General features: G+C 40.4%; 2 protein-coding genes across 4 annotated transcripts in view; both read right to left on the reverse strand.

Annotated features, from left to right (window-relative positions):
- Positions 1-29: 29 nt before the first annotated feature.
- Positions 30-11061, reverse strand: usf1 (upstream transcription factor 1). Of its 3 annotated transcripts, none has more exons than XM_051397601.1 (11): positions 11002-11061; positions 10283-10344; positions 10076-10125; positions 9200-9312; positions 8131-8244; positions 5828-5981; positions 4819-4906; positions 4657-4715; positions 4237-4331; positions 3907-4035; positions 30-894 (listed from the first exon to the last, which is right to left on the reverse strand). In XM_051397601.1, exons 2-11 carry the CDS (start codon positions 10288-10290, stop codon positions 805-807), a joined length of 900 nt encoding a protein of 299 aa, XP_051253561.1. In that variant the 5' UTR covers positions 10291-10344; positions 11002-11061; the 3' UTR covers positions 30-804. The 3 variants fall into 3 exon arrangements, with proteins under 3 accessions (XP_051253561.1, XP_051253563.1, XP_051253562.1); XM_051397603.1 differs by having other exon boundaries at positions 10810-11006; XM_051397602.1 differs by lacking the exon at positions 11002-11061 and having other exon boundaries at positions 10283-10547.
- An 880-nt stretch (positions 11062-11941) lies between these two features.
- Positions 11942-13240, reverse strand: part of LOC127361993 (uncharacterized) — a 28185-nt gene continuing 26886 nt past the window's right edge. Inside the window, exons 4-5 of the mRNA XM_051397238.1 lie at positions 12272-12367; positions 11942-12009 (exon numbers count right to left, since the gene is read on the reverse strand). Coding sequence (XP_051253198.1) covers positions 11942-12009; positions 12272-12367 — 164 coding nt within the window. The remainder of the gene's footprint in view (positions 12010-12271; positions 12368-13240) is intronic.

Raw genomic sequence — 13240 nt, forward strand, 5'->3', positions numbered from 1 at the left:
ACAATTAAAAAAAAACAGTTTTACATCTGTTAACCAATTTACCAACTTTAATAAACAGAACTGAAAGTTTATGACGTACAGTATATTATTTGATTTTTTTATTATAAAGACATACATAGCCTACCTACAATGCAATGCTTACCAACCCCTGTTTATTTAGTTAGTTACATTGTTGCAATGCAATTATTGTCCCCGGTGAGGTTTCAAGAAACATACAAAAATACAAAGCAAAAGAACTATGAAACTGGATGACAAACGTGGTATCAACTGGTCAAAGTGATATTGATAAAAGGTGAAAACAAGTAAAAGCATGAATACAATGTTTTTCTGAGACATTAACATAAGTGCATTTGATACAGAGAAGCACAGTACTGCAGAGGTTAAGAAAAAAGAAACGGACATGAGTAGTTGGTCATGTTTTAGAGCTTACTGTACTGGAGGTTAATGAACAATCAGAATGTTTGTGGAGGAAGGCGTTCACTGAGGGCTTCGTCGAACTGATTTGACTTCTGAAACTCAAGCTGATGTTGAATTTTTTCTCTCTTTTCAGACGCATCATGTTCTTATGATTGGGCTGTATTCACCAGGCAAAGAATTTCAATTCTGTAAAAAGCTTCAAAGATAATATTCAAGGGAGTCATTTAGCAAAGAAGCTGCATTTGAATATTAATGACAATATTCAATTATTTCCTCCTGTTTCATGCACACTCGACCACTAATAAAGTATCTCAAAGCATTTCAAGTACTCTTTTGGCCCATACATGGTTGTCTTCAAATATCCACTGAACATTGGCAACAGGCTTCTCACTGCGGATCTGTGCTGGATGATCCCACAATGCCATGCTGTCGCAGGAGGTTCCTCAGGATCTGATTCTTGGATTTCCAGTCTTCCACCTGAGCAACAGCAACACAGATAATGAAGTAGGAATATAATGTCAGGAATGAGTGCTCACTAAATCACAATGAACTGTAGAAATAGGAGGTTTAGACTTGGCTGATTATTAGCCTTTTATTAAAATGGAGTTATCCCCTATGCTTCATAAGTAACATCATGGGTTTAAATAGACAAATCTGGGTTGACGGTAGACGTGAACAAACCAGCATGACTACCAGCACAGTAACACTAACATTGAAAATATTTGCATGAATGGCACTGAAATAAAAACTACAAGTTGTTACAGAAGGTTTGACCTCATTTCACCTGCAAATCATTGTCAGCTGCTCTAAAAATAAACTGGGGGCCAACGGGAGGCGAAATCCACAAGGCTCTGCTCCATGAAACCAAATTACAGCTGCAACGATTAGTCAGTTTGTTGGGCTTTGGACACACGTGATGACATCACCTTGGATTCTCAGAAAATGTGATGGCCATTTTTCAGTTTTATTATTTTTATTATTTTAGTAATAGAATCAATGACATTTTAATGAATCTCCATGAAATCATCATGTTTGCATTCTGAGTGACAAAAACAGACCACTCAGGGACAGCTAAAGAGAAGTGAAAGAAGTTGTCCCCCACTGGAGTGTCGCTAATCTCATATGTTTAAGATTTAAATAATATAATATAATATAATATAATAATAAATAGCATAATAGATCTAATTATGCTTGTTGATTCAGAAACTAGCGAGTAATCTGAGTACACAGCAGTTTCGCACTGTGAAGGTAGACCAAAATGTCTTCTTCTCTTCTCAAAAGGCCTGGGTTATAACCAGGGACGGCTGGTATATATGGGCTAAGCCCCCCCATCAGTTTACAGTAAAGATGAAAAACTATTATTAAAAACCTTGGAACATATTGTTTTGATGTTTGGGTGGAACCTAGAGCAGCAACAGCACCAAACAGTGACAGAAATAACCCAGGATATATGATTTATCTTGGGTTTTTCCTTTGAATGGGCTTATTTTTTACAGCCCAAGCACAGTAGCGTAAGCTTCCATTCAGTTTTGATTGACAGGCGTCGTGACACGCCCCCTTCATATGCTGCCCATTTGGGCTAAATTCATTCAGCCCAAAGCCCAGTGACCTTCGACCAATCACAGTGCAGCAGCCACAGTACAGTGACCTTTGACCAATCACAGCGCAGTAGCTACAGTACAGTGACCTTTGACCAATCACAGCGCAGTAGCCACAGTGAGGCTAGTTTGTAGTAGAACGTGGAGAGAGGGAAGTGAGCAACTGTAGTAATGGCAAATGATGTGCAAATAACACAAAAGGACAAACGACAAAATTGTAACTTTTGTGTTACGTGGTTTCAGTGAAAGGACTGGCTAACAGCAAGTGTAGCTAGGAATTCACTTATCTGTTTCCCATGTTTGCTTTTTGGAGGAGAAACGGCTTGGACCCAACAAGGAATTGTGGATTTAAAATATTTATCCGACAAAATTAGGAAACATGAATGCAGCACGAGCTACATTGGAAACAGTGTAAAGCTGTCATTGCTGGGTAAAGTGAACATCGCCTGTCAGTTTGATGAGGGTCACCGCATCGCTGTACAGAGACACAACGAGCTGGTAAAGAAACACAGGCATTCACTACCACTATCAGTTCTCTTTTTTAGACAGTCAATTAGCCGATCACCTGTCAAACGAGACAGGCCCTGGAGAATTTTTCGTGCTCCATATCTGAACTGCTGACCACAGATGACAATCAGCCACATCCAGATGCGGCACTTGGTGTCTTTCGAACTTATTGACCCTGAACTCTTTTCGCTGTTTAAGAACACTTTCCCGCAGAAGCAGCTGGACATTGCATGTGGACATTACCCGATGATCTGCAGGGAGAAACTGAAGGTGAGTTGATGGTGAGGTACAGCAGTGTGGAGTTTGCGGGCCTAACGTCCACAATGTCACTGTTGAGGATGCTGACTGAGAACAATCTTCAGAGTACTTTTTCTGAAACACTGAAAGTTACGCAAATAGCCATCACAACCCTCATGACATCTGCAGAGTCAGAGAGGTGTTTCAGTACACTGAAGAGGATCAAATCCTTTCTTCGTAGTACGATGGGACAGGACAGTTTAAACGCACTGGCTATGCTGTCCATTGAGTGGGACTTCATGCAAAAATCAGCAGACTTTAATGACATGGTGATGAACCTTTTTAAATAAGGTATGCCCAAGCTCTGAAACAACTCTCTCTTCTACAAATACTGTTATTTTTTTATAGTTTTATTTTTGGTACATGGTGTTGCAAATTGTTGCTGGTACTTTTCTATAATGTTGTTGTAGCGCAATTGGCATGTGCTGATGTGTACAGAGGAGAGAGAGAGACAGATAGAGAGACAGATAGAGAGAGAGAGAGATAGATAGATAGATAGATAGATAGATAGATAGATAGATAGATAGATAGATAGATAGATAGATAGATAGATAGATAGAGAGAGAGAGAGAGAGAGAGAGAGAGAGAGAGAGAGAGATTATTTTTTGTCATCAGGCCATTCTTTTGGGTTTGTCTCCCCAGTGTTGCTGTTGAGCACTTGGTATAACAAAGTATACAATGTTGTTACTGTAACTTGATGTGATGCTACTGTTGCTGCTGTGTGACGTATTGATGAGTGTAATGCATTTGTTAGCCCACCCACCCAAAATCAGCAACAGCCGTCACTGGTTATAACCCATTTCTCAAGTGTTTAAAGAAGAAATAACTTCCACATTTCATAGACTGTCTAACATCCTCCTTTCTACTGTCAGAGCACGTATTCAGTTGAACTCTGCTGACAGCCTGAGAGCAGAAGGCATAAATCAGCAGGAGGATTAGTTTATAGTGAGTGTTTTTCATAGGAACACAATTCTGGAGAAAACACCACACCGATGCCATTTCTTAGAATTATCTTAATGGTTGACATTTCAAATCTTGTTCAGTGGAAATAAGTAATGACACAAAAAAGGCAAACATGCAGTTATACCTCCTGTCTGAGTAGCTGGTTGTCCATCCTGAGACGGTCGAGAGTGCTGATATCTTCTCCCAGCTTCAGGTTGCTCTGTCGGAGTTCCTTGATGTACTCGCAGGCTTTGGACAAGATTCCTCCTTTACTCTGAAACAAAAGAGAAGAAGAGAAGACTTTTAAGAAGAAAAAAAAAATAATCAGAAATTGCTTTGGCTTTTCTTTCTCAATCTTTTCTAATGTACCTATGGGAAGTTTGTCCTATTGGGAATATGACATCTGAAGATTACTCTTACTACATTTATCATCTTTGTAGTATGAAAACCAGAGTGAGGTTTGAGCTGAACTCACCTGTCCTGTCTTGGTGTAGTCGATGTTACAGTCTGGGATGGCCTTTGACAGCTGCACAATCCAGTTGTTGATCTTGTCCCTGCGCCTGCGCTCAACTGTTGGAACAACAGAATTTCAGACGTTACTCTATCATTCCTACCTGCTGTAATATTTGAACAGGGTTTCTTTTTAAGACCAGTATGAATGCAATTTAACATACTGGTTAAAAAAAAGCACAACGGATATGAAGGAAAATCAGTTACATGGTTTCATTTTGTAGCTGTTACAGCAGGATTAATACAAAATGTTCCCAAATACACATTTAAAAGCAAGACTTGAAAATGCAACTTTATACAAGTAACGTTTACTTCTTTAATCCCAATACATTTTAAAGACCTGAAGTGAAGTCTTCAGCTTCTCACAGTGGATGTGAGCACTGACCTTCATTGTGCTGCGCTCGCCGTTTCTCATCTCTGGAAGCGCGAGGAGCCTCTTGCTTTCTGGAAACAGATCAGGACAAAGACATTAAGTTGGCTCGACTTGCTGGATGTAGAAGATTACTTTTGATTAGATGCAACAGTGCTTTGATTTGGATGTACTTACGCTATGTATGGCTGAGTGCGAGGTGCGATTGTCCTTTGATTGGAACCCGTCAGAACTTCCTGGGGTGACATCATCACATAGAGCTGCCCTGTGAGACAAAACCTTACTGTCAGCTGCTGAGGTTAAGTAAAAGCAGACAAAGGGTATCTTAGAATTGCAAAGCCTTTAAATGACAGGCAACTTAAAAAGAAAAAGGTGGCCTGAAAATGGTTTTAAAAAGTTGCATTTCATTCATTTAATTGTATTACCGTAATTTTCGGACTATAAAGCGGCTGAATATAAGCCGCAGCAGCTAAATTTAATGATGTGTACATATATAAGCCGCACTGGACTATAAGCCGCAGGTGTTTTAATGTTTAATTACCATTTGTAAGGGTTCGTGTACAGAGGGGATTGTCGGGAAAGAGATGGCTGCTTGAGGAAGCTCCCATTTATTAACATTTCAACAATCAAGTTGCATATTTGCAGAACGTATTCAAGTGTTACCATTTAGTGCAATAGTAGCTACAGAACATATACTGTGCTGTGTAAACTGTACTGTATCACATAGCGTTTCAGACACACAAACTTTTCAACTTTCAAACTTAAACGTTGCGCTCCCAGCGCACATACCGACAGTGATCTACAGCACTTTTACTTTTGCGCGCTACCTGTCTCACTCTTTTCCGGCCTCCAGCTTTTCCTGCTGGAGCCCGCCGCTTGAAGGTGGGGGGCGCGGACCGGTCATAGAGCCCATAGAGTTAAAGTTGGTGGACTGTAACCTGTAAAATCCATAGATTTAGGAGGTCCCCTAGTGGCTGTTAGCTGTAAAAATCCATAGATTAGCCGCACCGTTATATAAGCCGCAGGGTCGAAAAATGGGAAAAAAGGCGCGGCTTATAGTCCGAAAATTACGGTAATTATAATTCAGTTTATTTTGAGATCATGGTCACTATTGTTATTTAGATTTTACAAAGCCAGTGCCAAATGAAAATACTGTATTTTAGGCCTTATATTGGGCAGTGATTACCTGTGGGTGTGGTCTGGCCCAGCAGTGTATCAGAGGCCTGCACTGTGGTCACCATGGTGCCAGTGGTGGCGTCTGCGATGGTGGCGGGGTAGTAGGTGTACTGCGTCTCTGTGCTGCCGTCTCCCTCCAACCCCTCGGACTGGGAGAACACAGCCTGACAGCAAAGAGGCAGAAAGAAGCATTAGTATAGTAAAGAGTACACATAAAGAACTTTAAGTAAGTATAATACTGTATAGGACACTCTACAATCAAAGATATTTTTAATTACCACTTACATACTCAGTGAATTAGACTACTCATAAAAAATGTACTTGTTCCAACTAGTTTTTCCACGTTATTTATGTCAACACAACTCATTAAAATAATGTTTGCAACTTGAACGGTTTATCTAAATCAATAAATTAGAAGTTTTATCTTGCAACCATGCATTTATGTAAATGGTGGCAATAGGTCCACGGAATTATTTTCTAGTGAATGAGCTTCTACTATATACAAAAACTGAGCATGAAACAAACAAAAACTAAAAGTACAACATACACCAAACATCATCACTATTTGTACATTTCAAAATTTAACAGAATGTGCACCTGTGGGAATGTAAAGGGTTAAGTGTGTAGCCCCCGTTAGGAGCAGGTATTACAGTTACTACACTTTGAGCAGCTGAGTAATAGAAAATATCAGTGTTTTTTTCTGGATCAGAGGCAGAGATCAGTTAATCAATGACGTGTAACGCCTACTGGTTACCATTAGCAAGTAGTGACGACAGGGTGAAACTGAACTTGTTCAACCTGTCGCCTCATCTTCATCTATAACAAGGGAGTCATTTTTTTCCCCAGGAATGCAGGAGAAGACTAGTGCCCGTTTGGCCCAGATCCCAGATCCAGACCTTTAATATTGGGTATCTGCTGATCCAGAGTCAGATCTGATACTTACATTTTCTTAAATGTTGATTAAATATGTATCCGACACATTGAACTAACAGCTGTAGCTACGTCTTCTACAGAACAGATGAACCCTCCCGAAACTTGTTCTGAGAACTACAAAAGCTCCAGTCCACTTGCAGCTGCGCAGCGGTGTTACAGGGTGTGGCTTCCTCTCTCGTCTCCTGCTGAGTACAGATAGCAGTCGCAGACAGGGTCTCTGCAGGTTGCAAGTGCAGCACATTTTGCTACACTCTGATGCTTTTGCCAGCTCGCTGGAGCTCCCAAATACTTTTTCATATTCGCACATTCTGATTTTCACTCGCACATGCTGTGAAATTCTCGCACGGTTGAGCCCGTCTGTGATAAAGAAGCAGCAGTGCTGCAGCTCTAGCAGGCTGAGAACACAGAACACAGTAGAGTACAGTAAAGAAGGGATTGGATTTAATCTGCTTTATTCTGGTTGATGGCAATCCATTAAAATATGCCTGAATCTTTAAGATCGGCTTAATTGTTTTGGGGTGGATTTATACAAACTAAAAAAATGTTTTTAAGTAATACACCACTTGAAGTTGATCAATTTTAGTGACTGTAAAAGGTTAGTTGTTCGAGGCAGTTTTGTTTGTTATTAGGTAAGAAATGCCACCTATTGGTGGGGGCGGATGTAGAAAAATATTCATGGAGTGGCTAGAGGGAGAAAACTTCAAAGGGTGACAGAAACATATGATTGATTTAATTACAAACAATCATATAAAAAAAAATCAAAAACATTATTGTGGTACATTAGTAAAGCATTGAATAGAAATATCTAAAGGTAGCATTGGAAATCAATGAGCAGTTTCATTTCTATGTACATTTACATGTCTTTGTTTATTGAACTTAATCATTTTAAAGCACTATTTTTTTTAATTCATCTAAAATAATGTGTTAAATTTGACAGCATTTGTCACCCCATGCCACCCCTCTAGAGCCGCCCCTGCCTGTAGGTTAAAGGTTGGCAAAAGGAATATATGAGCAAATGGCCAGTTAATCCAAATAAATGCAGACCGTAGCTGGAAGATACCGTCAAGTAACAGTTCTCAACAGCAAGCAACCTCCAGAAAAGAAATTCAAATATAAAGAAACAAATATAAAGAAAGAAGTGTTTAGAGACACAGATGTTGTATTTCAGTTTTTCTCCTTTTTGATTTGATTTTATATGTAATGTTAAGAATGTGTTTGAGAGCGAGCCACTACAGAAAGAACATCAAGATCAACAAATGTGAGTACCTGTGAGTTGGAATTTAACGCCACATAGTGACTAATTATAGAGAAAAAGTAATACTAGTTGTTGTCGCTCATAGAGAAATCCATGCTCATACTGTTAGCCAGTGTTGTCCTCACCTGTGTGACAGTTTGAGTGGTTGCAGGGAACCCAGCGACAAGGCTGACCGCCGCGGCTCCGTCTGTCTGACCCTCCAGCTGGCCATCTGACACCTGGATCACTCGGTACGTCACCTGGGACACAACACATTACACCGAGTGGTCAATATTTCATCATTACTGAGGTGACATGTACACAACTGTAGATAGTACAGACTGTAAATTCTACTTTTAGGTCTCTATTAAGTGAAGTGGGTCATGAGTGCTGAGACCCGGAGGTAATGCAACTGGCACATTGGCACAATTATCAAGAAATGTTAAGATAAAATCAGTTAGCATGTATTCAAAGACAGTACAAAACCTGAGATGTGTTTTTCGCTCAAAACTTTAAAGCACAAACTCAAGTCACGCATGACAACTGCCTGAATTTCCATTACAATCTGTCTCAAATGCTATTTTCTGCTCACAGATGACAAACTCTGTTGCTATGGTTGTAGCAGAAGTGTTTTGAGAACCTGATCAACAAGGACAGCTTGAGGGGGGGAACTTGTGACGACTGGCCAATCAAAGGAGCTCCTTTTGGACCGTAGTTTCTGTTTGTTTATTGTTGTTTTTTTTTTTTAATGGGGATGGGGAGGAGCAGGCAGGGGGCCTCTTTTGGCTATGGTTGTCAATCACATGAGCCCCAAGGTAAAGAGAGTCGGGGGCCTACAGTGACAACTGGGGAGCTACTTAAATTTGCTTCAACCCAACTAGTGGAAATCTAATCTAAACCACACTTCATTTCTGTTCACAATTTATCATTAAAATGCACCCCATTGTGCTTTATCCTTACTTTCCAGTTCCGTTACCATTATATTAATATAAAATCTATTTTCATTTTGTTGTTGTGCTGAGGTCTGTCTCATTGCTGTCAGTGTGTAGCATCTCAGAATTAAATTCCCTCTGCAGTCTTGCATGAATGTGCGGTTATGTGTAATATATCACAGTGGACATGTCACTGGTGGAAATAACAGTCAAAGAACACCCCACCAACTCTGAAATAACACCTCACATGTTAACTAAAATGCTGTGCAAATCTCCTTCCTACCTGCCCACCTGCTCCTTCCGTCTTGAAGAGATACTTGATGGGCTGGTCGGTGAAGGTGGCAGCAGACTGAATGGTTGCAATGGCTGCCGGGTCCTCTGCCGTGGCTACGGACCCTGGAGAAAATGTTAGAGTTGTCAAAAAAATATTCAGGAAAGAGCAGCTTTAAGACGCCTTAAACTCATATTATTAGTGCTTCAGGTATAATAACACAACCATGCGTGCTCCTTGCGTAGGAGAGGACCTGAACAGAGGGCTAACACATAGTGAACACATACACAGCACATATTCCTGGTTAAAACGTTGAAGTACAGGCACCCATAGTGGCTTTAAAGTGTTTTACTGAATTGGGCTGAGACAATTCAGAGACATATGAGAGCATTAAAAGCCTGAACCCCCAGAAATAGAAAATACTGTATCACAATACTTTGCTTTGTGATATTTTTCAAATTCTCAAAAACACGGTATCGATGTAAAAGATGTTGGATGAATACAAATGTGAATCCCACTGTTCTGGTTACATAAAAAAGTTAACTTATTTAAACTCAGGGTTTATACAGATGGTGGTCTCTTATTTACTCTGACAGTTTTTCAAAAATTGGATTTGAATAAAAAATATCAAAGGCTAAATATCAGCTCGTTTACGGCGTTGCAATATATTACAATAAACTGAATCATATCCCTGTAGTGATACGTGTCACGATTCGCATATCAGATTCTTGACAGTGTGTGAAACTGGGGTGTTTGACTTATAAAAGCACATAAAAGTATCATAACATTCCCTTGATAACCTACATTTTCAATAACTAATAAAAACATTTTCATAGAGATAGTCACATCCATTTAACAAGTTACAGAAACAGACTCATTTTCTTTTACCTTCCTCGTTGACGGTAACACTCCCATCTGGCTCAGGGCTTTTCTGTTGGCTGCACACATGGAAATACAAGAGAGGATTCACGTTATGGTTAAATTAGGGAATTATTTAATGAACTACTAGCTAGTCGGTCGACTGGCAGCTATAGTCTACAAACGTATTTCTGCTGTTATTAGTTGATAATGGCGCATGTTAAACGTCCCACTCACCTCTTCATTTCTGCAGACAGTCTTGGACGAGGAGACCGCCTTCACTCGCTCCCACAGCCAGACTGTGAAACAAGTTCATAAGTTTGACAAGAAGGCGGGAGGAACTCTGCGCGAAACGACACAATATTGACTATCGACACGACTATAAACGACAAAGACCCCAAAGCATAAGATTGAACCTGGAACGATGTTAGAATCGCGTTGTTGGTAGCTAGCCGTGAGGCTGTACGAGCTGAGTCAGAGCGAACGTTACCATGGGTGATAACGGAAACGGCCCGTCTGTGCCTTCAAAATTAAAGCATTAACTTGGAGCATAGCAAACAAAGAAATGCGTCGTCGTCCCTATGTGCGATGAAAAGAAGTATGACGGGGGCATTTACTTTAGATTAATCCCTACATGCAGTCTGTATTAAACCATTATGCCCTTTTACTCAGAAATTTTAAAAAGCATTTAACAGGTATTTTGTTTTGGGGATTCGCACCGGAAACCGTATGTGTCATTGCGGCTAGCTGTACACGGATCCTACCTTTCTGCTACCACTCGGCCCCAGCGGTTTTTACAGATGTTTAACAAAGCACTTTCCTTTCCGCTGGCTTTGTGGCGACAGTGTCCGCGATAGCAGATACATACAGTGTACAATTATATTCAACGGGCTACATTATGCACACAGTGCTACATTAGGTTGAATATAGTCCAGTCTGAACAAAGATCTACTTACGCCGCAGTGGTCCCTCCCCCGATATTTGTCAACACACCAGCGTCGGTATCGGCTATACGCATGCGCAACACGAAACTAATTTACTGGTTCCAGATCAGTCGGGAACTCTTGAGTATGAATTTGACTTAACTTAGAAATCTGAATATCCGACCCACGATCTGTGGTTGATGCTGCCACATTTTCAGCGGAGACGTCGACGTTGTCTCTCTGGCTCACAGCTGATAGTTGACAGCTTCAATTATATGAGGTGAATTTTAGAATTCAAAGCTATATTATATTATATATATATATATATTTTACAGGGACAGAGGAGACAGGGTTCCCATACGTAAAGCAAGTAGATAAACTTTGCTTTTGAATATCCTGACACTGCTGTTGGCAGCACTATAAGATGGCCCCATACATTAGTTTGTGCGCCCTGATAAACTGCCGCATATTGTATTATGGTTGATGTAAAGTAAATTAGATGACAGTATTATGAAACCCCCTCTGTTAAATACGTTGAACCACTTCCTGTATGAGTTTCTTGTCGTGTGAAAATACCAAAATACGTTATCTGTAAAAAAGTTACAACCGGAAGACCTCAATGCTGCTAGCTTGACGCCAGTAAAATGAAGTGAGGTACAGTATGGCAGCCGGGAGGGATCACTGTGGAGCAGAGTACCAGCGGGGTGTCTGACGGTGGTACTTTGGACAGTTCTCCAGAATATCGGCCGCAGTACTGACACTGTGTGCGGGTATATGACTTAAATACAACCCCAGAGAGAATACAGTAATATGAACGGCGACTAAAGCAACTCGAGTCTGTTGTTCCAGCAGAGCGACTCTGCTGCTCTGAAACGAGGAAATAAAGTTTGTACACTTTTCGTTCACCAAATCCAGACAGCTTTACTCAAAGTAATCAAACTTATGAGAGTGTTTAACAGCACGGCAGGTCAGACTACACGGAGAGAAAACACTGGACAGCGCCCGTGGTTCGATCCCACAGAGGGATGGAGATCAGGTTCTCTACAGAGAGAAATGTGAACGAAGTAACCACTGAGCTAAACCAGTGCAGAGAGGGCGGTCGGAAACGGGCTTTATAAAGGTGAGCCTGAGAGTGACACTGACGTATTGTGTTTACAATAAGTGACAATACTGTCTTCATTTAATCTTTATTTAAATTAATTTAATCTTTATTTAATTATGCACTGAATCACTTGTCAATTAGTGTCCATTGTTTTCTCTCATATATGTAAACATAAAAAAATTAATTTACTTTTGTATTTACTTTCGTCCTCATACACATCCTCTACCATGCAGTGTGTTCCCAGTAAAACATTCAGACTAGGCTCGTAGAATTGTTCCTCTCCAGCTCCCATTATTCCTGGCAGAAACGAAACAAGTCAAGTTTATAATGCCCGTTTCTCATCAACCTGTCTGCACTGGTTTAGCTCAGTGGTTACTTCGTTCACATTTCTCTCTGTAGAAAAGCTGATCTCCATCCCTCTGTGGGATCGAACCACGGGCGCTGTCCAGTGTTTTAGTTATAACTGCTCCCCGTGTCTTCTCTATAGGATTTAGCCTAATTCACCTCCATGAAGTTCTCCATACTGACCAAATGTAAGCAAGTGTCTGAAAACCCCCAAATCTTTAAATGAAAGCTTTTCCACTGACTGCTGTCAAATTACTACTGGATGGATGAAATGCATTCAGCAGGGCAGGGCTATTATCAGAGGACCACCAGAGGGAGACAATCAGCTTTTGAGAAATAAATGGCAGAAAAAAAAGAGTGAAAGAAACAAATAAAAGGATAATTGTGTACACAAATGCTTAAACAAATGCTGAAGTAAACATCTAAATTAATTTCCTTAATTGGGATATATATTATTTATTTCCAGATTTCTACATTTCTGCTTTTGGTTATTTCTGTGTCCATGCTAATGAGTTTTTAGTAAAACATTCAGACTAGCCTCGTAGAATTGTTCCTCTCTAGCTCCCATTATTCCTGGCAGAAACGAAACAAGTCACGTTTATGAGGCCCGTTTCCCATCAACCTTTCTGCACTGGTTTAGCTCAGTGGTTACTTTGCTCACATTTCTCTCTGTAGAAAAGCTGATCTCCATCCCTCCGTGGGATCGAACCACGGGCGCTGTCCAGTGTTTTTCTCTCCCTCTTATTACCAAACTGTTCCACAATAGTAAGTATATGTCTTCTTTAAGAGGCTGAACTGTGCTGTAGCGCTGTAGATGATTCTCTC

Source organism: Dicentrarchus labrax, unplaced genomic scaffold, assembly GCF_905237075.1.
Source record: "Dicentrarchus labrax unplaced genomic scaffold, dlabrax2021, whole genome shotgun sequence".
Taxonomy (NCBI): domain Eukaryota; kingdom Metazoa; phylum Chordata; class Actinopteri; family Moronidae; genus Dicentrarchus; species Dicentrarchus labrax.